Source organism: Ochotona curzoniae, unplaced genomic scaffold (assembly GCF_017591425.1).
Source record: "Ochotona curzoniae isolate NIBS_2020 unplaced genomic scaffold, NIBS_Ocur_1.0 contig_3819, whole genome shotgun sequence".
NCBI lineage: Eukaryota > Metazoa > Chordata > Mammalia > Lagomorpha > Ochotonidae > Ochotona > Ochotona curzoniae.
The window spans coordinates 9,837,835-9,860,945 of record NW_024466004.1 but is presented as its reverse complement, the minus strand read 5'-3'; the positions used below and the strand labels follow the sequence as shown (position 1 = coordinate 9,860,945).

The 23,111-nt window shown below is 35.4% G+C and overlaps 1 protein-coding gene and 1 pseudogene across 2 annotated transcripts in view; one reads left to right on the top strand and one right to left on the bottom strand.

The window, feature by feature from the left end:
• Positions 1-23,111, top strand: part of SUPT3H (SPT3 homolog, SAGA and STAGA complex component) — a 376,225-nt gene that overhangs the window by 151,149 nt on the left and 201,965 nt on the right. For both annotated transcript variants that reach the window (XR_005884201.1, XM_040983489.1), the window contains exon 3: positions 10,766-10,850. Coding sequence is in view for 1 of the 2 variants with exons in the window: in XM_040983489.1 (XP_040839423.1) it covers positions 10,766-10,850 (85 nt within the window). In the remaining variant the exon portion in view is untranslated. The remainder of the gene's footprint in view (positions 1-10,765; positions 10,851-23,111) is intronic.
• On the bottom strand, positions 7,008-7,405 carry LOC121158624 (annotated as a pseudogene).

Genomic DNA, 23,111 nt, shown 5'->3' with positions numbered 1-23,111 from the left:
GGGGTGCCTAGATCCTACTGTTGTTTATAACAAGGAACTTACAGTATTTTGTATTGTAAGTACAGTTTTTATTAACTCCTTTGGTATACTTAGAAAATTTTATATGTTCATTCTAAGCTTCTAAAAGTACAGACTAAACATCGTGCATTGCAACTTAAAGATTAATGTATGAAATTTCAGTAATATATGTGTAGGAATTAATGAAACATTCTTATTTACACATGCCAAAATTTGAAGTTTTAAGCAATAATCTAAGCAAAACCAAAGGATCGTTTAATGTATGTTATATGTTTATTCTTAGTAAAATTATTACATATTATTGTGTCACCAGCTTTCTCATGTCATCACTTTTCTCCCATGTTTTGGAGAACAGAATAAAAATGTATATCTTTTGAGAATACTAAGTTACATTTTCATTTGAGGTAAATAGTTAAGACCAGAGAGAAGTTTTTCCTAATTTTCTCAGAACAAAAGTGATTGTTGTCCATTTTACAATATTCTAGAAAGATAATTGTCCTGGACAGTTCATGATTCAAACTGAAGCCATTCTTGATGGAATGAGAGGAACACATTATGTGATACAAATAAAAATATTATGTGTTTTCCAGTTGGCAGTCACAGATACTGCACAGTTAATTTTCAGGTTGCATAATTTGTAATATAACTGTTTTACAGTGTTTTCTATATTGTTAACTCGCAGCTTTATTTACCTTATGTTATGGTATATGGGAACATAACCATTGCAAATAACTTCTCTTTCAATACAGAAAACTCATACAAGTAGAGTACTTCCTGATTTCAGCAAGAAGTTCAGTATCATCCACTTTAAATACCTGATATATGAGGTTGAGAATTATAGTGTAAATAAACTCATCTTGAAAGCTGTTGTGATTTTTTCTTAGCCCACAAAGTGTTGATTATTGTATCTTTTATTGTGAGAATATCTCTTTATACATTTCTCTTCAGTTTCTATCTCTTCATATTGGCTTGTGACTTTTTCAGGTCTTGCAATTTTTATTCCTTTTGTTTATCAATTTTTTTGGAATTGTTTTCATCAAATGAAAAGTTGTATGGACCTACCTCAGTATGTGAACTACACTGATTTAAGTGAGAATTGAAACTGGCTATAATTAAAAAGTCTTTGAGAGATACACCTTTTACAATGGGTTTTTAATAAGACATAGAAGATCTTCAATCTGAAGACTTTTGGGGATGCATGGTTTCTTCTAGTAGATTAGTGGTTGCCTTGGCTTACAAAGGGAATAGAGATTCGCTATAAATGGGCATGGGATGGTGTTTTGGAAAAATGTAAATGTTCAAAGATCATGTTTTAAGAGACATTATTTAGCCAGTAATTAAAATACTTCTTAAAACAAACTTTCATTTTTAAAGAACTGTTATGCAAAAGAGGTAATTATTTCATGCAGTTCTAGGAAGTAGAAGCAATTCCACTTATGGAAAGTTAAAAAATTCACTTGGTATAAGGACTATTTCTCCCAGAGTCATAGGAATAAGTGAATTTGGCCTTTAAGAGATTAAAATTAGACAATTCATGTAAGTATGCCTGGCAAATGGAATGCATTTAGTGTTTATTGCTTCAGTAAAATAAATGTATAACATGTATGCATTTTTTTCTTTCTAGAAAGAAAGTACTAAAATAATAACCATTGGTGATTTTAGGTGAAGTAAATATAGTTACTTTTACTTTTTTCCTGTTTATTAAAAACTTCCAAACTAAAAAGATAGAAGAAGAAAAATGATGCAAGATTGGGCTATTAGTTTTTTGATATCTGAATTTCTTGAAAACCTTGCAGCAAAGTGATGAAACTGCTATTTTAGTGTCTGAAATACTCAGATGAGATTGTTGTTGATTGATTGACAGAGTATTTTTGTTGAAATGAGTATCTTCCTGACTGAATTTAAGAGACGAGGAGCTCTCATTTTATAGTGATCCGGTGAATAAAGAAAATGAAATCAGTCAATTTCTTAACCTGTGGAAACTGTAAACTTCTCAGATAGTGGAAAATTCAATGACTGACATAACGTAAACTCACTCTACGTTATATCTATATTTCTATCTATATGCACACACACACACCCATAAATACACAAATGCGTACACACTCATTTAAAATGATTTTATGAGAGGTAGAGAGAGAGGGAGAAGAGAAAAAAAATCTCATTACTCCCCAAATGCACAAATGCTTGCAAGAGCTGGTGCCAAGGCTGAATCTGGGAGACAGAAGAACCCAACCATGTCTCACATGGCTGGCAGAGACCCTGCTATTTGAGCCACCGCTGTTGCTCCCCAGTTTATATTAGCAGCAAGCTGTGGCCAGGGGCAGGAGCTGGAAGTCAAAACCAAACACTCTGATGGGGAAATATTTGTGTCTTAACTGGCATCTTAACCTCTAGGCTAAATGTCCTAAAAATAAATATCCTTTCCCAATAAATATTTTCTGAATGAGTAAATTAGTTTTTTTAAAGATTTATTTATTTTTTTAAAGATTTTATTATTTTTTTTATTGGAAAGGCGGATGTACAGAGAGGAGGAGAGACAGAGAGGAAGATCTTCCTTCCGATGATTCACTCCCTAAGTGAGCGCAATGGCCGGTACTGTGCCAATCCAAAGCCAGGATCCAGGAACCTCTTCCGGGTATCTCACACGGGTGCAGGTTCCTAAAGCTTTGGGCCATCCTCGACTGCTTTCCCAGGCCACAAGCAGGGAGCTGGATGGGAAGTGGAGCGGCTGGGATTAGAACCGGTGCCCATATGGGATCCCGGGCGTGCAAGGAGAGGACTTTAGCTGTTGGCCATGCCACCGGGCCCAATCCCATGCACTCTTGTGTAAGATGTGTGTGTATTGACTACTCTGGGAAATGCCTGATCCAGGGGCCATCCTGATGGCTTAGTTGGCTAATTCTCTGACAACAACTGCCAGCATCCCATATGGACACCAGTTCATGTTGTGGCTGCTCCACTTCTCATCCAGCTTCCACCTGTGGCCTGGGAAAGCATGGGAGGATGGCTCAAAGCCTTGGGACCCTATACCCATCCTGTACCCAGGCAGGAGATCTGGAGAAAGCTCATATCTCTTATCTTGGGATCAGCTCTGACCATTGCAGCCATTTGGGGAATAAACCAGTGGAAGGAATATCTTTCTTTCTGTATTTCCTTTCCTCTGTAAATCTACCTTTCCAAGTAAATAAGTATATCAAATTTTAAAAAGAGACAAATGCTTGCTTCTTATACAGTTAAAAATCTAAAGATCTGATACTGTACAGTTCTTCCTTATTACCTATATGAGTATCTCAAAACAGATCGATTCTGTTGTATACTTTTGTGACTGTATACATAAATCTCTTGACTTCTTGAGTCTGATTCATGATTGATAAAAAATGAAGCATATCTTACAGTTTATTTTCAAATCATAGGTGTGAATAATTCTCATTTTAAGTTGTTATTGTGATTCTAGTATATCTATTTCTAATATTACTGATAGTTAATTCTTTTTACATTTCAACAAAAACAAGATAATATAATACTAGTGTTTCACAACTTACATATATACTTTAAATGTTTGGAGGGATTGAAAGTAATTTTCTTGAAGTCATGCCTTTTCCTCCGTAAAAGCCTTAAGAATTTTAATTATACAAAATAATTGAACCAAGTATTTTTTATATTCATTATTCATCTTTCATAAATTACGTTGTTAATTTGTATATTCTGTTGTTGTCTTTACCCATTTGGTATAATATTATACCAAAAAAAGTTTTGGATGAGTTAAATGTCCCAACTTTTGCTTCTGACTGAATTTGTTTCATCAAGGTAGTTATTACTCTGTTTTACCTATGTTTCCCATCTGTTTAAGACAAAAATAAGTGGAATGAATTATTGGTTAAATCATTCCTGATCTAATTTACAGTAACTGCTGTACTTCACTTTCATTGTTTTCCTATTCCACGAATGGAAACTGTTTATGAAAGGTTGTTTTATATTGTTATCCTTTTTAGTTTGAAGATGAGAATATTTGCTTTTTGGAAATAGAGGTTTATATAAATTATATGTCCACATATATGGAAGATACAGTAATGAATGTTGAAAAATTTAGCAAACAAGAAAAATGCCCAACAAACAAGAAAATGATTTATTTATCATTTTGACTTTCTCAAAGTCATTACTAGGTACATTTACTTGTTCCTTTGAAAAGCAGATGAAAAAAGTGACAGCTATGAAGATTTGAGATTTTTTAAATAAAATAAGGATAATTTACATGTTTTTCACAGTTTGACTTCTTAAATCATCTTTATTAAGACAGATGTGACATTATAAGAATAATTATGATGGTTGGAGGTAACATGGATGATGTGAGATAAACCTCTATAGAATATGCTTAAAGTTCTAATTTTCAGCCAAATGGACATTTTTATACTACTGATCTATATATATCTATTCTGATATAACAAAGAAAGGTGCACTGTTTCTGGCCTAACTTAATCTTTCAGTAGCTATTATGATGTTGAATATTTCTAGAGTAAAAGCATGACACACTTTTATTCTTATATGACTGATCATGATCATGTCCCCTGGTGCATTCTGATGGTGGACAAACCAATATCAGTAAATATTAGTGACATAATAAGTCTATTGTTGGTGTTTGCATGCTGTCTCATGCCAGATTAACTGCCTAGAAGACTAGGGCTGCAGGCTTCTGTTCACTGTAATTCATGTTAGGAAAAATTCCTGAATATTACAGTAACACAGGTCTATAAAGCATAATGAAGTAAATGCTCTGAAAGCAAAAAGAACAATTTATTTTTGTAAAACATTCTTAAACTAAGACATGACGACACCGTGTCCATTCCAAACTAATGTCAATTAGCTGAGGTAGGAAAACATCCAAACAACCAGAGCTAATTAAAAAAAAAAAGCTCCTGAGACCTCAGCAATTACTTAACCACAGCATCCAAAATAGTTTAGCCACATTAGAGTTTGTAGCCAGTAGTAAGTATTTTAAGCATCTCAGCATCCAAGAAGATGCATACATGACAGTAACGAAATGCTTCTTTGTTCTTGACCATGTCTGCTGTGCTCCTTGTCATAGTGTCTAACCTAACAGGCTCTGTCTTTCAAATTATTAGCAGTCTGAATCTTGCTTCTGTGGCAGATTCTTTTTTATTTAAACTTAATTGATTCTTCTCGTCTGGGTTCTCTCCCTTCTCCCCCTCCTCCATGATATTTGCATAGTTGATTATGTTGGGAAGGATACATGACTAGGAGAAAGTGAGTGAGACCACTGCTTTCAAATTTTCTTTTACTTCTTTCTGTATCTGGGCAGGGGGAGTGGAGAGAAAAGGGGAGAAGCCACACCTAGAATCCCAACCACCTCAATACTCAGAGAGGGGGAATATCCACTTGATACCATCCCAGAGTCCATGCTGTGGAGCTTGCTCTGAGGGTTCTGCTTAAGTGGTTTCCATTGTTCTGCAATGCTGTTGATTTCATTTCTCTAAGGATGAGGAAATCCTTCCAGTGTCCATTGGCTGACTTAGTCCACCTTAGAGTCCATTTGCCCAGAAACTTGCAATCAAGCTTGGCTGGGGTAATTGATCAATTTATACTGCCCTCCATCCTCTGCTATGGTACCAGATGTCCTCTGCAGGCTCCAACGGACTGCCATCTCCTCCATGTGCATTTGGGTATGCTCTCCACTGCTCCATCTCAGGCACTGAGGAGACCCAGTTCTGACACTTGCACTCCACGGCCTGACCAAAGTTCTCCCCATGGTTAGATTTCTGAGTCCAGCAGTTCAATTGGGGGGCTCCCCAAAGAAACCTCATCTGAAGTGATCTCAGACCTTACTTGTGTGTGCTTGCCAGTATGGGATCAGTCTCAGTCCATCACCCACATCCGCTTACGCACACAGTGGGTTGTTGCAATGGCTCGATCAGTTCTGTCTCCAGCTCTGTCTCTTAAGTAAATTAGTAGATGCCATGGCCAGCCCAGTCTAACCCTTCCCACCACACAGTCAGCTCTAATATACACCAGCAGGAGCTGCAGCCTGGCCAGAGTGACCCCCAAAAACCTTCCCTAGGCTCACCCCAGCACTGGTTTCTGTGCTTGCAAGTATGTCTTTCCCCCTGGTCTTAATCAGGAGTTAAAAATTTGAAAAAGAAGACTCTTAGATTCAAAGGTAGAAGTATAAAATAAAGTGGAAAAGAATCTTACAAAACCTGTGCTAATATCTGCAGCCTTTATTAAAAAAAAAATTCTAAGGGACAATGGAATATTCTTGGAAGTTCTTTGCATATAAAACTGGCAATACATTGTAGCTTTACTTTCTTTGCTCCGATTGTTTTTATTGATTTATTTCATGGCTTTAGTGATTAGAAAGCTATTTTTCTTCTTTTACTGTTAGTACCCCATTTGCAATTAAATGGAAGAGCTAATTTTCTTAGAATAGTGTTACTTCATTCTTGAAGATACGGGTTATAGGATTTAAGGTTTGTAGTTGCTTTTGTAAATCCTATGAACCCTCTGGAACGGCATCTGTAAATCCTATAGTCATTTTCTTTCATTGTTAAGTCACTGAAACACTGACAAGTGGCTTGCCCATGACAACATCTTTTATCAGCAAAGCAGGAACTAGAACCAGGTTATCCAAATCCCAAGTTTTTCTGTTGTTTTGTTTTGTTTCCTGTTTTAGCTGTTTGTAGTTGATGGGCATGATGTAGTACAACTTTCAGCTGCATTAGCACACTCTTTGTTTCTGAAGGTTGTTCAGATGAACTACTTGCAATCAGCTGTTGCCCAGAGTCAGGGGCTGCAACTGCAAAGAGATACCAGTTGTGAGTCAAAACATAGAAAAGTGTTATCTACAGAAGAAGAAAGTCCTCCTGAGCTGTTTGTTTCTCTACTTTTGGACCTAGATCTGAAATAATCAGAGTAACTGAAGGCTAATAATGTTCGTTTTCATTACTAATTATTATTATCATTATTTTTTAACATAAAAGGCTTTATTGGGGGGACGCAGGATCTAGTCAACCAGGCATAACCCCATGTCGTCATTTGACTCCTCCGACTCTTCCTTCTTCTCCTCCATTTCTTCCGCTGCTGCAGGGGCCGCACCGGCAGCTGGGGCCGCCGATTCCGGGGCAGCAGACAAGGCCACAGCCCCTCTAGCGGGCACACTGGCCAGCTTGCCAATGCCCTGAGCGATCACATCCTCAATGTTCTTGCCATTGAGCTCATTGATGACCTTGTTGAGCCTCTTGTCATCTGCCCCATGCCCACACTGTCCAGGATCTTCCTGATGTCCTTGGCACTGGGTGACGCATTGCCCCCAAGGGCGGCCAGCGGGTAGGATGCCACATAGTGCATGTCAGCGGCCTCGCTCCTTGGTCCTCCTGCGTCCTAGGCTTGCTTTGCTTGTGCAGGTTTAACCACAAATGTATCATGATCTTTTAGGATAAACTATACTGGCTGTTTTAATGGAGGCTAATTTGGGAAACCGCTGAGTCTCAGGCAAAGCTCAGATATGCCTATGTAAGAGCAAAAACCATTTTCTCGTGTTAATTAATAAAATACTTATTTTAAAATTTGTGTACTTTCAACCTCCTTCAGTACTTCTTTTGTTTGTTTCATGCTCTTTGTTCTCGTGTATTTGTTTTAACTTGAAACATATACATACTATCTGTGTTAGTAAAAGTATAAAAAGTTATAAAAGTGTATTTCCTTTTTCTCATCTACAATTTCTGCTATTAAAAGAGTTTAGATTTGACTGCCTTTCATAATTGGGGATAAGTAGATGTCAGGAGAGTGAATCTGTCATTACATAACAACCTTTTGTGTAGAGCTTGAAGGTTAGAAGATTTTGGCGAAATGAAATTACACTATAGAATTTACAGGGAGACCAAAGGAGCATTGCTGTAACTTGGAAGTATTGTAGTTTTGTTGTTTGGGGGGGAACACAATGACTTATTGACTTTGTATGTTCTAAAATATTTATTATGTTTATTTTTCAATTATCACTGAGTTTTCTGTTTTTATTTTAGCACTTTAGCACTTTCATACCTTTCTTCCTTCAATACTTATTTATGTATAACTTGTCTTCCAGTGTTAGCCTAATTGAGAAGATATATCGCAAACAGAAATCTTGAAAGTCCTAAATTCTACAAGTTTTTTGTGGGTTTTGTGTTTGTGTGTTAACAGGAGGTCACAACTGTCTTTAACATTCATACTCTTCTATCTCAATGTTAAGTTGTAAAACTTAAACAGTGTTAAGACTACTTGTGAATGTTCTTATTTATTTCATATATTCACAGTGTACTTGACAAAGAAGTTATACAGTTGACTACCCTAGTGTTCATTGCAGCATTCAGTTCAGGAACTGAATGAGATAAATCCTATTTGGGTAAGAAGTTTGGTTGAATTAGTTCTGTGATCATCAGTAAGATGATTCCAGTAAGATTGCTGTGGACCCACTAGCAATTATGGCTTTCAGAGTTATACTTCTTTCTAAAATGGAGGGGTACGAATTATATCAATGAAACAATAAGATTGTTTAGATAGTCTTTTCAGGTTTCCTGGGAAACCTCTATTGGCAGCTCATCTATCAGTAGTGGTGTTATTACCAGCATCTAGGCAGTATTGGAAGGAACTGGATATTAAATTCCATCAATGGGACTAGATCCAGAACAAGTGAGTCAAGTTGTCAGTGGTAAAGGGGGTCTGTAAGGTTAAAAAAAAAGAGTCAGACAAGTATTATGAGTATGAATTACTGTGTTTAATAGGTTTACATGTATTATAAGTACATATTAAATTTAGTTAATTATGACTGTCAAAGTTCATTCTAACATGGGACAAATTTTCTGCTCTACATGTTACAGAAATACTGCGCCCAGGTCATCTGCAGACAACTACAAAGCTTTTAGTGGAAGCTTTAAACATGTGACTTAAAGATATTGAAGTGTTTCTTTGGAGATCTTAAGTAGGGCAGGAAGTATCATTTTATTAGCATAATGGTGAAGATGAAGCACAGTGAAAGACAGGAATATTAGAGGTAGAAGTGCTTCCCTCAAAACATAAGTTGACCAGTAAGGAGCAAAGGTCCTGGCAGCAGTTTTGCAGGGATATGGTTGAGGCATTTTGCTTAAGAACCTACCTTCTTAATAAGAATATACTTTGAGAAAGTTAGCTATATCTTAAGCAAAAATATGCCCGGGAAAGCTTCAGCAGTGTCCCTGTCCACCCAACAATGCATCCATTTATTCTTCTTATCAAACAGGGGCAGTTATATGAGAGTTTAGATTAGAAATCATTATCCATGTACTTAACAGTTCTTGATTTCCTTTTGTTTTCTAACTATAAAAATCTTTTTAACTAAAATACTACTTTCACATGGTTCAATTCCAGAATTCTCAGTTCCTAATGGAGGAGCTAAATGGTGTCACTTCCATGGCATTCATGACTCTGATTGAGTTTAGATTTGATGTTTTTAATTTTTATCTGTTAATTTGCTTTGTCCACAAATCCTGCTTTAGAAGTTAACTTGTATTCATTAATTTTGTGCGCTTAATTTTTAGTTTCTTGATTGTTTTTACTCTCATGATTTTTGTTTCCGAGCTTACACAGTGAATTTTGATTTTGAAGTCATGTCCCCCAATATGGCTGTCATTTATGAGACTTTCAGATTTTTGTTTTAAATATACTCTTCAAAAGATGCTACCAGATATCTCTCATCACTATCAATATAAATCAATTCAAATTATTTTGGACTTTATTTATTTTAAGCTATGTGTATAGCTTGCATTCTAAAGTAGATTTTTGGTTAATAGTTCTTAAGTGAGATTTTTTTCCCTCTTTTTTATCATTTATGCATTTGAAAATTTGACTTAGATCAGCAAAGTTCATTTATGGGTTAAATATTTTCTGCACTGAAAATATCACCATTATGGGTATTAGATCTCTCAGCTTTATACTGAATACTTCAAACTGACTTGCTGGAGGCTCCCATGTTCTTTTCTATATGTTGATTAGATAATCCAGCTCAATGTATTTTCAAGGTTGCCGTGATTAAATTCTAGATTGCTGTAAATAATGTACTTACTCATTCCTTCATTATGAATTTTGGGTGTGATGTTTTATCAGGTGGAACTTATTTTGTCTCTGTGCTTGATTTTCTTTGTGTTTTCTATACTGCTAGTTAAGGCATATTTTTGATACATGTTTTAGAAACATTACTATACATTTTCAGCTGTTCTTACCAGAAAGGATTTGTGGCATAACTTGCCCTCCACATGAAAGTTGGGAAACAGACTTCTGGGATGTATTTTCTAATCAGTTATTAAAAATCTGTTTATACTTAATGAAATACCATAATGGATGACCTTCATATTTTTCTGAGTAAAAATTATGTTACATACTTTTGAAAGTATGCTTATTACTGTGCTTTTTTATTCATTTCTTTGTGGTAGTAAGATTTTCTGGTTGCCAATATTATGAAGTTATGCTGTGGTATTTTGCATTTGCATGCCTTTCAAAATACTGTACATATTAAGAAATAGCATGGATAACATTCCACTTTTCTTTGAAAGTTGCAACTTGAATAGGAAATGTTAATTTCCTTCATCTAGGGAAACTTGTACATCAGTTTATTCATTTGAGAAATCAGTTTATGTTGTCTTTATTGACATGATTCTTGTAATGACTAACTTTGACTTCTTAGCCCTCTTAGAATCCTTAATGTTTGTTTGTTTGTTGATAGGTTTTCTTTGGGTGATGCCAGGAGGCCTCTTCATGAAACAGTGATTTTGGTAGAAGATGTGGTGCATACTCAGTTAACTAATCTGGTAAGAGAATTTTAATTTTATTTGGTATTTCTTTTTCAACAGTCTGCTTTTATTAGTATCACAGTCCAAATCATTTTTTTAAAAGATCTTTATTTATATATGATATTCATTTTGTTAGCCTCATTGAGGCAAATCTATACGTAACAGTATTTACTATTTGTAAAGTATCCATCCATTAATTCATTTATGATTCAATCAATTGATCAATCAGTCAGTACAATCAAAAAGTTATGGTAATACATTTCAGGTGTTATGAAAATGAAATAACAGATTATGGAAGTATCTAAATTGGTTGTTTTGTTTTTATTGTAATCAGAAAATGAAAGTTTCTTGTAAGGTAGAAAGGAAGTTGTTTATCTGTGTCAGCATTAAAAACCAAGCATCCATTTTCCCAAAGATGGAATGGGAATCAATAAACTAGTCTTTTATTTCCACTTGATTTTCAAAACCATTTTTTTATGCTTGAGTTGCATGCTGTTTAGTAATCATTAATAGCTAAACCTGTTTGCATGTTGGAGCAGATTTGAATGATGTTCTCAGGAGTAGAAGGCCTATTTTTTAAACATCGTATCTAAGTTCCTTCATTTGCACTAATGACAAATTTGGCCATTGGCCTATGCGATCATCTCTGTTCAAACCATATTGGTTTCCAGTTCAGTTATGAATGATGTTTTTTAAATGTGTGTTGAGGAAAAGGATGAAGCAAAAGCCTCCGAGTCAGATTTTCCAGGTTTTCACACCTGACTGACTGGGGTAACTGATAATTTTAGAGAGTAGTGTGGTCAGGAAAAGGATACATTAACCTGCATATTATATGTAGAATAGTAAAAGATACAACATTTTTTAAAGCTTTATTTTAGTTTTAGTGGAAAGTCAGATATACAGAGAGGATAAGAGACAGAGAGGAAATTCTTCCATCCGTTGATTCACTCTCCAGTAGCCACAACGGCCAGAGCGATGCTAATCCAAAGCCTGGAGCCTGGGGCCACCTCCAGGTCTCCCACCCGGGTGCAGGGTCCCAAGGCTTTCAGCCTTCCTGCACTGCTTTCCCAGGCCACAAACAGGGAGTTGGACAGGAAGCGGGGTGGCCTGGATTAGAACCGGCGCCCATGGGATCCTGGCGCATGCAAGGTGAGGACTTTAGCCGCAAGGCTATCACGCTGGGCTCTCAACAAGTCACGTCTTGTGAAGCCAGATAGGACGAGAATTATAAGTTTACTCACAAGGTATTACTATGTTGGGTCCCAAAGTGTTCTGAACTGTGTATCTAGGGGGTGAAGACCTTAGATTTAAAAGAAAATATGAAGCTTAGAATATGCAGGATTTCTGACCAAAGGTTTAGAAGTAAGAGAAAAGCAGAGAGGAAAAATTATTCCTAACCAGTTGGGAGAATGTCAGTTTCATGAATTAACATAAAGTAGTCTAGAAGAAGGACAAGTTTATGGAGAAATAATAATTTAATTCAGTGCATTTGATGCTAAGAAGATTGATGGAACAATCCGCATGACAGTCAGATCTACCATGACAGTTGTTAACATCTACCTGAGTGAAAAGCTCATGGATACTAAGTTGTTACTGCATTTTATATGTCCTAACTTGGTATATTTTCCTTTGTTAATCATTCCAAATTTCGCTCCTCTGGTTGTTTTGCAAAATCCCCAAGAGTTTATGAGCCATCATTTGGGAAATGCTAGTAAAGTGGGAAATATTTTGGAGACAAACCACTAGGTTTGAATTCTGGCTCTGTAACTTTCGAGAAATGCGATCTTGACCGTATTCCTTAATCCATCTGATACCCTCCTTACTCATGTGTCAAAACTTACCTGTCTAACAGGAATTACAGATGATTATGTATGTAAACGACTTACCACTGATTCACACTATTCACCACAGAAAATTCTTTTAAATTAATGACTGTTGAAAATTGTAATCCCAAGTCTAAGTCATTAGGAATAGTAAAGCCTCGGAGGCAAAGGCATTGGAGCCAGGAAGAAACCATGAAGATCCAAATGCTATTGTGTTTCTGGTGCCAGTTTGCTTTTTGAAATGTCACACCTTGCACAGTTTTATCTCTGTGTGTGTGTGTGTGTGTGTGTGTGTGTGTCTGTGTGTTTGTCTATTTTTCATTCCCAGTACTTTTATGTGCGTTAGAATTCTTAGATCTCAGTTTAGATCATTGATTGTAAGTGAAGTTTCCAGTTGCTTTCCCTTGATTTCCATCAGCCCTGAAGCTCCTAAATTTGTTAATCAATTTCAATCCTAGGAGCTTGGAACACTTTTGATAAATATTATACCTTCTTGTTGTTTGCCTGTGTTATGATCATTGAAATTAATCTGTGAGGGAAACAAGAACATAGTATTGCCTAAAACATATTTTTATTCAAAAAATCCTTGAATGTTCTCCTTCATGATTTTTGAATCCTCATATTTTGTATTTTAGTGATGACTGCTGTGTTTAGTTTTGTTTCTTTTCTAGTCATGATGGTTTTCAGAATATTTATGAAAACAAATTGGAAAAAGCCAATAGTAATATGGAATTTGAGAGAGAACACAGCAAAAAGAGATTGGTAGACAGCAGAGTTCAAATCCCCAAAAGACTACTGCTCTAAAAGGAATATATATTTATAAAATTATTGTTATTAATCTAGAGTTAGGTAATACTATGATTGCACTTTGTAAAATATATGTAGCTATTTTGATATGAACTTCCTTTTATTATTACTATTGGCAATCACTTTTTAAAATTTGTGTTTTAATATTGTTTACTCTGTAGAAAGTTTATAGTGAGAATTGTTTATCTGAAATATTGATAGTTGTAGGTATTAGTTTTAGTAGATCATATTTAACATTCATATTTTAGATATATTCCCTGGCTAAAAGGATTTGGCGGGAATCAGTTGTATTTATCAGATTCATATAATCGTCTTTGTGTGTGAATTCACGTTCAAAGCGTTTTAATATTAATTCCTTGAAATTAATGTAACCGACTTGTGTTCAGAGAAATGCCTAAGATTCAGTAGCCTTTTTGGATGCTTAATAATCAATAATGGCATTTGTTATATTGGAAAGTACTATTTCTCACCCAATAAATTAATGATGCATAATATTTATATGCTTGTATCTGGATTTAATGCCTCCTTTCAAAATTTGTATTATTAAAAGTAAAATCTTCTTCAAAACACAGATTCTTAAAATTTAAATTTGCATAATATATCTTGTAACTTCTAATAATCAACTTAATCTGATTTTAAACTCTCTTTTAAATATATTTTTATTTTGATTTCTGAATTATGTGGTAAAATTTCATACAGGTAGTTTCAAAACAGAATATTTTATTTGAGAGGAAGTTTGGCTTGTTAACTGAATTGTGCACTTATAGGTAAATGTGGTCATAGCTACTTTTAATATTTTTTGTTACATACCTGGTTGGAAATAACAGGTTTTTAAAAATATTTTTCTATTTCTTACACTGACATCTAGTGTTCACTATTTCTGATATTTCAAATATTAAATTTTATTTATTTATCACTATACAAACAGATTTATAGTCCAAATGTTTTCAGTAATATACTTGTCCACAAATCGGTGATACTTAGAGCTACTTAAGTAAAGTTATAATGCAGTTGTTGAGGCTATTTGAATGCAGAAAAACTCAAGAAGCTTAGAGTTGTAGATGTGGAAGATTGAGTTTAAAATTAAGATTCTTAAAATCACATGCTTTGTTATATACATGGGTCCTTCAGGAGTCCTTCAAGTCACCCTGAATGGATGATTTAGTCTATGTGAACTTTGTCCTTGGTTCATACAGATAACAAAAACACATTTAACCATGCAAACTTTAGAGTTGATATTATTGGTAGAGAAGGAATGAAGCAAGATTCAGTTGTTTTTGAGTTCTTTCAATGGGTAACTTTTTAGTGTTATGTCTTTATAATTTCCTATGAATTTTTAAAAATGGTTTAAGTATCTCAGTTATTTTCGGATTAAATCCTAAAGATCTTGTTTAATAGTAGATTACTTATGAGTAAGTGAGAATATGTATTTAGTAAATTAAACAGAAACAGTTGTCACATCAGAATTACAAATAACCAATAAATGTGATGAAATTTGTTCATTATGATATCCTTCATTAAAATGACATATATTGTTATGATGAAAATTTTTAATTCATTTAAAATTTATGTTTTCAGCTTCTAATCAATAATCAGGACTAAATTTCAAGTCATTTCTAATAAATTGCCCCCAGATTCAGCATGATTGAATATTCAAATATATCTTTTTTTGGGAAATCAGTTTTATATATTTAAAATGCAAAGGTTTTAAGCATAGGAAATTATCATTGATTGAATTGGATTTTTAAAATATATTTATTTGTTTGAGAGGCAGAGAGTGAGAAAGAAAAAGAAATAGGGCACAGACAGAATAACCAATCATCAAATTATAACCCAAATGTGTATACCAGCCTGGGCTGAACCCCGTGAAATCTGGGAGTCAGGAATCCAGTTCAAAACAGTCATGGATGTGGAAGGGACCTAGTTACTTGAACCAATACCTGTAACCTCCCAAGGGGCACGTTTGCAGGGTGCTGGAATCTGGAATGGATATGTAGCTAGTTAACAGAAAAAATAAAGGTATTGAAACATGGGGCCTGGTATGGTGACTTAACAGGGTAACCCTCTGTCCCTTCTGAGTACCAGTGTAGTCCCAGCTGTCCTACTTAATGATACACCTCCCTGCTTAGAGACAAGGAAATTAGCAGAAGAGGAATCAAGTCCTGCACCCACATAGGAGACCTGAAGAAGCTCCTGACTTTGGATCAGCTCACCTCCAGCTATTGCAGCAATTTCAGGAATGAATGATTAATCGAAGACCTCTCTAACTCTGTTTCTCTCTCTCTGTAACATCTGCCTCTCAAATAAAAATGAGTAAATCTTTAAACATATTAGTTGCTATCTTAAAGAATTTCTGGTAGATTCCTTACATATTTTGGGGGAATTTCAATAAAGTAGAAATAACTTTTAAATTTGCATAATAGCCAACCTAGTTCTTGGACGTGCTGGTGCTAAATGTTTCTATATCCCTATCATAAAACCTAAAATGGAGGGAAAGGAACTTAGATAACACACAAAGAAAGAATAATGAAGTAGATAATAATTGTGAAGTATGTTATTTTTCCTTGGCTTAAAGGGATTGAAATTTGTAATCCAAGAATGCTATATGTATTGATGTGAGTAAGCTTTGTGCAGTAGCAAATAATACATGCAAATACCTTGTTTCTTTCTGGGTATAGATGCTTTTTAATCTTTATTTAAAATTACTCTTCCTCCTGAGAGGACAGAATAAAATGTAAGTCACATTTGCCCCTTTGCACTTATTGAAATATGTAGGTATTATGTTTTATTTGTAAGTTGATTAACTTCTATTTTATTCAAATTGTTCATTTTATTTAGAGACCCAAGTAAAATGAAAAAGTAATGCCTCACAGATATGTATAACTGAGTGAAACTTCGGCTGGCTACTTTCCCTTTTTGTTCCAGGTGTAAAAATTGGCTGCAATCACTTAGTTCTGACAGTTATTTACAAATGATGTCTGGTTTAATGTTTTGTCAGACCCACGAATAAAATATTCTGCCATTACTGCAATAGTTAATTGGTACTCTTAAAGTAAACCTCTGTTAAATGGTGTAAAATTATATATACCCAGATATGATAGAAGTGAAACTTCATTTCCTCAACTGTTCTGTGTGAGTAGATGAATTCTGGAGAGGTGGATTGAGTGCCGATTTTCAGCCACATTGGAGCTTCTGCATCCATTTGTTTGTCAAGGTTTTTATTGCTAGCCATGACAACCAAGCAGGTTTCAGGTGTGGCAGACGTAATGGGATGTTAAACAAAGTCACTGTCCTACCGTAGCTCGTATTTCAGTTTGTAAGGAAGGAAATAAGTAAAAATTTATATCATGTGATAGTATTAACTGTTGTGAAGAAAAGAATGCAGCACCAGGAGTGAGAGTTCTAAAGTTAGAGTCCCTCAAGAAACCCATCCTCTTAGTTGAACACTTCTCATCTGCTCACAGCTTGTCTAGACCTTAGGTAGGAGCCTGACACTCAGTCTTGGTCTCTCACATGCCTGCCGGAGAACCAGACACCAAAGTCATTGCCTGCTGCCTCCCGGGGTCTGCATTAGTACGAACCTGAACTTGAACCAAGGCACTCTGCTGTATAAGCACTCTTCCCAAGTGACTGTGTTAAGTTGTTTTGTGACAGATCCCTACAACAATCCCTACCCCCCAGCATCCTGTAACATTTCAGATTTTCAAGGATTACTCTGGCTTCTATGTGGTCATTTGGCTGTTAGACTTTCAGAGTATAAGAAGAGAGTCTGTAAGAATTCTCTATGATTGGTGGTGATGACGAAGAGGTCTAGTCTGATTTTATTTTGAAGATGGCCTCAACACACCCTGCTCAGAGTACATATGAGTATAAGTAGAAATCAAAGGTAATTTTACAATAAATAAATCTTGAAGACAATGTGATATAAATTGCCATACTCAATATCTTAAACAGATTTAAATAGTGGTCATTTAAGTGATCTAATTCAGTTACTTCTGTTTTAAATGAAATGTATGATTGCAAATATAAAACAGTGATCTTGCCTTTTTAAAATCCTATGGCTTTTGGAAATACTCTATCCAAAAACAAAAGCATTGCCATCCTGATTACACTAAGGCTAAATCTCTTCTTTGTTAAGACAATAATTCCATCGAAGTAGAATGTATAATTCATTTAGGTAATTGAACATTTTTTTAAGAAGGCGACATAGAATATCAATTTTAAGAATGAATAGAACAGCTTATGTCTCATGAACCTTAATACTTTTATATATCTAGAGCACTTCATTTTCTTCATAAAGTGAGAGTTAATTCCGTCAGCCTAAAAGTGAAGCATAGTTTTCAGAGATGCAAAGTTGTAAAATAGAAAATACTTTGAAAAGCAGAGTGATAAAAACAAAGTTCTGTTTGCTGGTTCATTCCCCAAATGCCCACAATATGCGGGAGTCAGCAAGGCCAAACGTAAGAGAGAGGAACTCATTCCAGATCTCCACCAAGAGTTGCAGAGACCTATACACTTGTGCCATTGCTGTCTCCCTCCCAGGATGCACTTTCCAAGAGGCTACATTCTAAATGAGGAAGCCAGGACTGACAGAAGTGGCAAGCATTTGAAGTGGCAGCTTAAGCCGCTGTACCACATTGCTTGATCCAATTTGCAGTTCTTGACATCTCTTTTGAACTCCTGTATTAGAGACTTTCTTTCTGTTGCAACCTTGAAACAGCATGGTATAAATTACTTCCAAGTGCCTATAATAAACCGGATCAAGAATCTTCTCTACTGCTATGAGTCTGTTACTCTGTAGTTATTTTTTTCATGAACCAAGTGAATCAACAAACATCCACTTTTCCCTTGGTGATGATAATCTGTTGTTATTATTATTTTAATGACATCTATTTCCACTTAATGTTTATGTCAAAGTAGATTTCCTTTTATAAATGCATCCTTGAAATGTAAAAGGAAGTAGAAAATACCAGGAATTGGCAGAAATTCTTATCTATCTCAACCATGTATATGATTTAATTTTTGCTTTCTCTTTTGTAGTGTCAATACTGTATTATATCTAAGGCTTTTTTTTTTTTATTTTAAAATTAATCACCCTAGAACAAGACAGCAGAATAGGTGAGGACATTTTAAAATGGATAGAAGAGGACTAGCCAAGCAAAAAGGACATGATTGTGGGAAAAAGGAGAGGGCAGTCCCATAGCAGAGGGATATTTGGAGACATGTGGATTCAGGGTAGCAGCAGAGACAGCAAAGAAGTGCTGCAGCAGATACCCCAACAGCTGTTGCTAAGCAAGAAGAAATCATGATAATAAATGTATATACACATCAACAGCCAGGGCATCGAGCAGCATGAAACATTTTAATGAAGTTAAAGGGAGAAACTGATTTTAATACAATAAAATTGTGGTTCTTAACACCCCTCTAAGTTAAGTAAGTTAAGTGAACAGATCTACAAGACAGAAGCTTCACAAAGAAACAACAGCAGTCACGCATATAGTAGAACAAATGAATTTGATTGATATGTATAAAACCTTTTGTCCTACAAATGCTGAATATGCTTTTTTTATTCATGAGTATATGAAACTCTCTCCAGTACTGATCTTAGATGGGCCACAAAAGAAGACTTTGCAAATTTCAAAAAATTGATCATCATGGAATAAAACTAGACACCATCAACTCAAAATACCCAAGAAGATATGCAAATACTTGGGAATTGAACCACATGTTGCTAAATGAACAATAGGTTATAGATAAAATCAAGGAAGAAACTGAAAAAAATTGTTTGAAATGAGTGAATCCATCAGCACAACATATCAACACTGTGGGACAGAGTAACGGCAGTGCTAAGAGGAAGATTCATTGCAGTTACTGTCTATGGCAAGAAGCTAGAAAGGCACCAGAGAAACGGACTAACCATATGTCTGAAGAATATAGGAAAACAATAGTATAATCATCTCAAGATTAACAGATTCAATGCAATCTCAACCAGAATACACCAACATTCTTAGAAAAGGTTTTACAAAAACTTATGTCATACAAAAATCTGCTGTAAATGGCACAAGAATACAAATCTGTACCCAGAAACCATCAAACTATTAGAGGAAAACATAGAAAATTTGAAGCAGTTAAAAGAGATTCATAAAGTCAAGGAGAGCAAAACAGACAGCCCTGTTGGGAAATGGGCGAAGGAAATGAGCAGGCAATTTTCAAAAGACCAAATCAAAATGACTAATAGACATTGCTTTTCAGGGTCTTTAGCTATTTGGGAAATACAAATAAAAACCACATTGAGGTTCTGCCTATCTCCACTGAGGTTGGCCTACATTCAGAAATCTACTAAGAATACACACTGGCATGGATGTGGGGAGAAAAAGTACCATATTCCCACTGTTAATGGGAGTGAGCATAAGCTACTGTAGCCACTGTGGCAGTTAGTATGAAGAGCTGAAAGACAACTTCAAAGTGATCTACTGTAGGACTCTACTTTCCAGGTGCTGGGGATATATACAGAAGAAGTGAAATCTGCATGAGAAAGAGATATATAGCCTTATAATTATAGTGGTGCAAAAAATCACATTATTGTCAACATGGAAAAAACCCAGGTGCCCACCGAAAGAAGAATGTATAAAGAAACTGGTATGTCTGTTCCATAGAACACTACTCAGCGATTAAAAAGGAATGAAATTTTACTATGTGGAACAAAATGGTCCTAAGAGGAGACAGTTATGCGTAGTGAAATAAGCCAATCTCAACATGAAAAATATCATGTTTTCTCTGATATGACAATATTCATGCTAAGTACAACAGAAATAGATACATAGGTAAGCATGTATGTGTGTATATTCTCGTAGATGATATAATTAAGACCAGCATATTAAGAAGTGAAGACTCATTACAGTGTGCATCTCTACTCCCAGATAAAAAGAGGATTCCTAATGAAATTGATAGTTGCATACTAGATTTGCTATCATTACCAATAATAAAATGCCATGATACACTTAAATACTAGAATGTTGGACATGTGAGTGTTGCTATAGGACTATACTTATTGTAATACTATCGGGGAAAATTGTGATGGTGGTAAGAATGGAAAAGGAGGAAGAGAAGCTGACGAGGGGATAATCCTATGGCAAATTATCTGTTATCAAAAGGAAAATGTCAACAAGAAGTGTAGAAAGTGATTCTTTTCTTTCTTTGAAGACTTACTTAGTTTTCTTGGAAAGGCAGATTTACAGAGAAAAGAAGAGACAGAAAGACCATTTGTCTGCTGGTTCATTCCCCAAGTGGCTACAACAGCCAGAGCTGAGCTCTATGTTTGGTTTGAAGCTCTGGCTTCTTAAATTTGAAGTTGGCCTTTTTGCTGGAATTCAGTTTTTGCTGAAATGAAAATTCAGTATTAAAATAGAAGACAATGTTGATATAAGAAAGAGGCTGGCCTGGCACAATATCCTCGTGGCTCAAGTCCTAGCCTTGCACACACTTGGATCCCATATGGGCACCAGTTCATGTCCCAGCAGCTCTGCTTCCTATCCAGCTTCCTGTTTGTGACCCAGGACAACACAAAGCCTTGGGATACTGCACCCACATGGGAGACCCGGAAGAGGCTCTAGGCTTCTGGCTTCGGATCAGCTCAGTTCAGGTCCTTGTGGCCTCTTGGGGAGTGAACCAGGGATGGAAGAACTTTCTCTCTCTCTCTCTCTCTTTTTCTCTCTTTCTCTCCCTCCCTCCCTCCCTCCCTCTCTCCCTCCCTCCCTTCCTCCTTCCTCTCTGTATATCTGACTTTACAATTAAATAATCATTAAAAAAAAATCAAGGTGCTAGGTATACACTCAATTAAGTTTGAGTATAGACCTGAAAAGTAAAATGAGATGAAATGATAGAAACAAGAAGGAATTTACAGTAAAACTGAAAGCAAAATTTATATCATCAGATTTGTCGACCTTTGTACTTTGGCATTTGTATTCCTATTTCATGTCTTGATTAGGAAGGTCATATCCACTCTAATAGTACGTTAATATTCTTGTTATTTTCTTGTGTTGCATTTAAAACTTTCATACATGTTGCATGTAAAACTTTTATACATCTTTAAATGTCTCATGATTTTTTGTAATGTTATTGGGTAATGATGGGATCAGTTCATTCTTTAACACAGGTTAATATCTATAAACATTTTTACATAAGCGCAAGTTTAATTTCACTGCTTTTCTCAATTAGTATTACAGTTAACACCAATAAAACAGTAGATATTAAAAATTATACTATTATTGTCTTTATGTTAGGCAAATAATTCACAGCATTTTTTCAAAAGTTGGTAAAAAGATTTTCTTTTGTACGTTGGCTTATAAGTCAAATCTGCATGTGAGCCTCAGAAATGTGTTTTCTGTTTGTCAGTTTCTAAGCAGCATTGGACAGTGTGCTCTTCATAGTAAGATGATTTGAAATCTTTTCTGGTGACCAGTCTTTCAGTACTTAACGTAGCCCTGTTTCAGGCGTCCCTCCGTTTTTCTGATGCTTGTGCTCCTGGAGAAATGGCGAGCGTTGATGGTGGCGTAATAACACTTGCCAGTCTAACTGTGGTGTTTCGTTCTTGCTCCACATCTGTCTTTAGTGATTTTTTTCATCACTGCTATTTTTTTTACTGATTTCAGTGAACACCAATACTTGAAATTCTGCACTACATACGGAAAGTATTTTTTGTTCCGTTTCTTTTTATACTTCCCCTTTCATACGAGCAAATTGCTTGTCAGTGGCAAAAACTGATTTTATGTTTTTGATTTTGTAAGGGAAGAATCCATATGTATTCTAATTTCCTTCTGAATTTGTAAAGAAACCAAAATGAAAGTAGGAAATATTTTGGCCCATATCCATTGTTAGTATGGCATAATCTGTCTATTTGTGAAAGGCACTCGTAAAGCTTTTCTTATGTGTAGCAGCAATCCTGGAGATGTTTTGAGGCCAGTATGATTTCTCAGTATTGTTAATGTATGAAATATACAAAATTTCATTTTATGTGCTATTCTTTGTTTTGCACCAGGAAAGGTTTACCCATCTTGCAACTTGTGAGTGAAAATACTTAGTTTCTAGCTGATTTTTCTGCTAATTAGTACATAGAAGCTACATAAGTATAATTAACTGCTTTGGCAAAATACTTTCTAAAAAGTGAGTTAATAGCCTATAAAAAGAGAAAATTGTAAAAAAATTATTTATAAAATGAGAGTTCTTGTATTCAAGGGCTTAAGTCAAAGTCAAAACGTTTACATGTCAGCTTTATTAATCAAGTTTTAAGCATTTTTGTTTTTCTCACTGAGATTGTTATACAATGTTCCCTTCATTTTATTCAGTGACTTATTTATTTGAAAACACAGCAGGGAGAGAAGGAGAGACAGAGAGAAAGCTTTCATATTCAGCAGTTTAGTCTCCAAATGGCTGTAACAGCTATGTCTGAGCCAGGCTAAAACCAGGAGCCAGAAACTCCATCCTGGTCTCTCTCATCACTGGCAGGGACTTAGTACTTACGACATCATTCAGTACCTCTCAAGGCACATTAGACGAAGTTTGATTAGAAGCAGAGTGGCCTGAACTTGAAACAGCACTTTCGTATGGGCTGCCAGTGTCTCAGACTAAACCACTCTGCTACAACACTGGT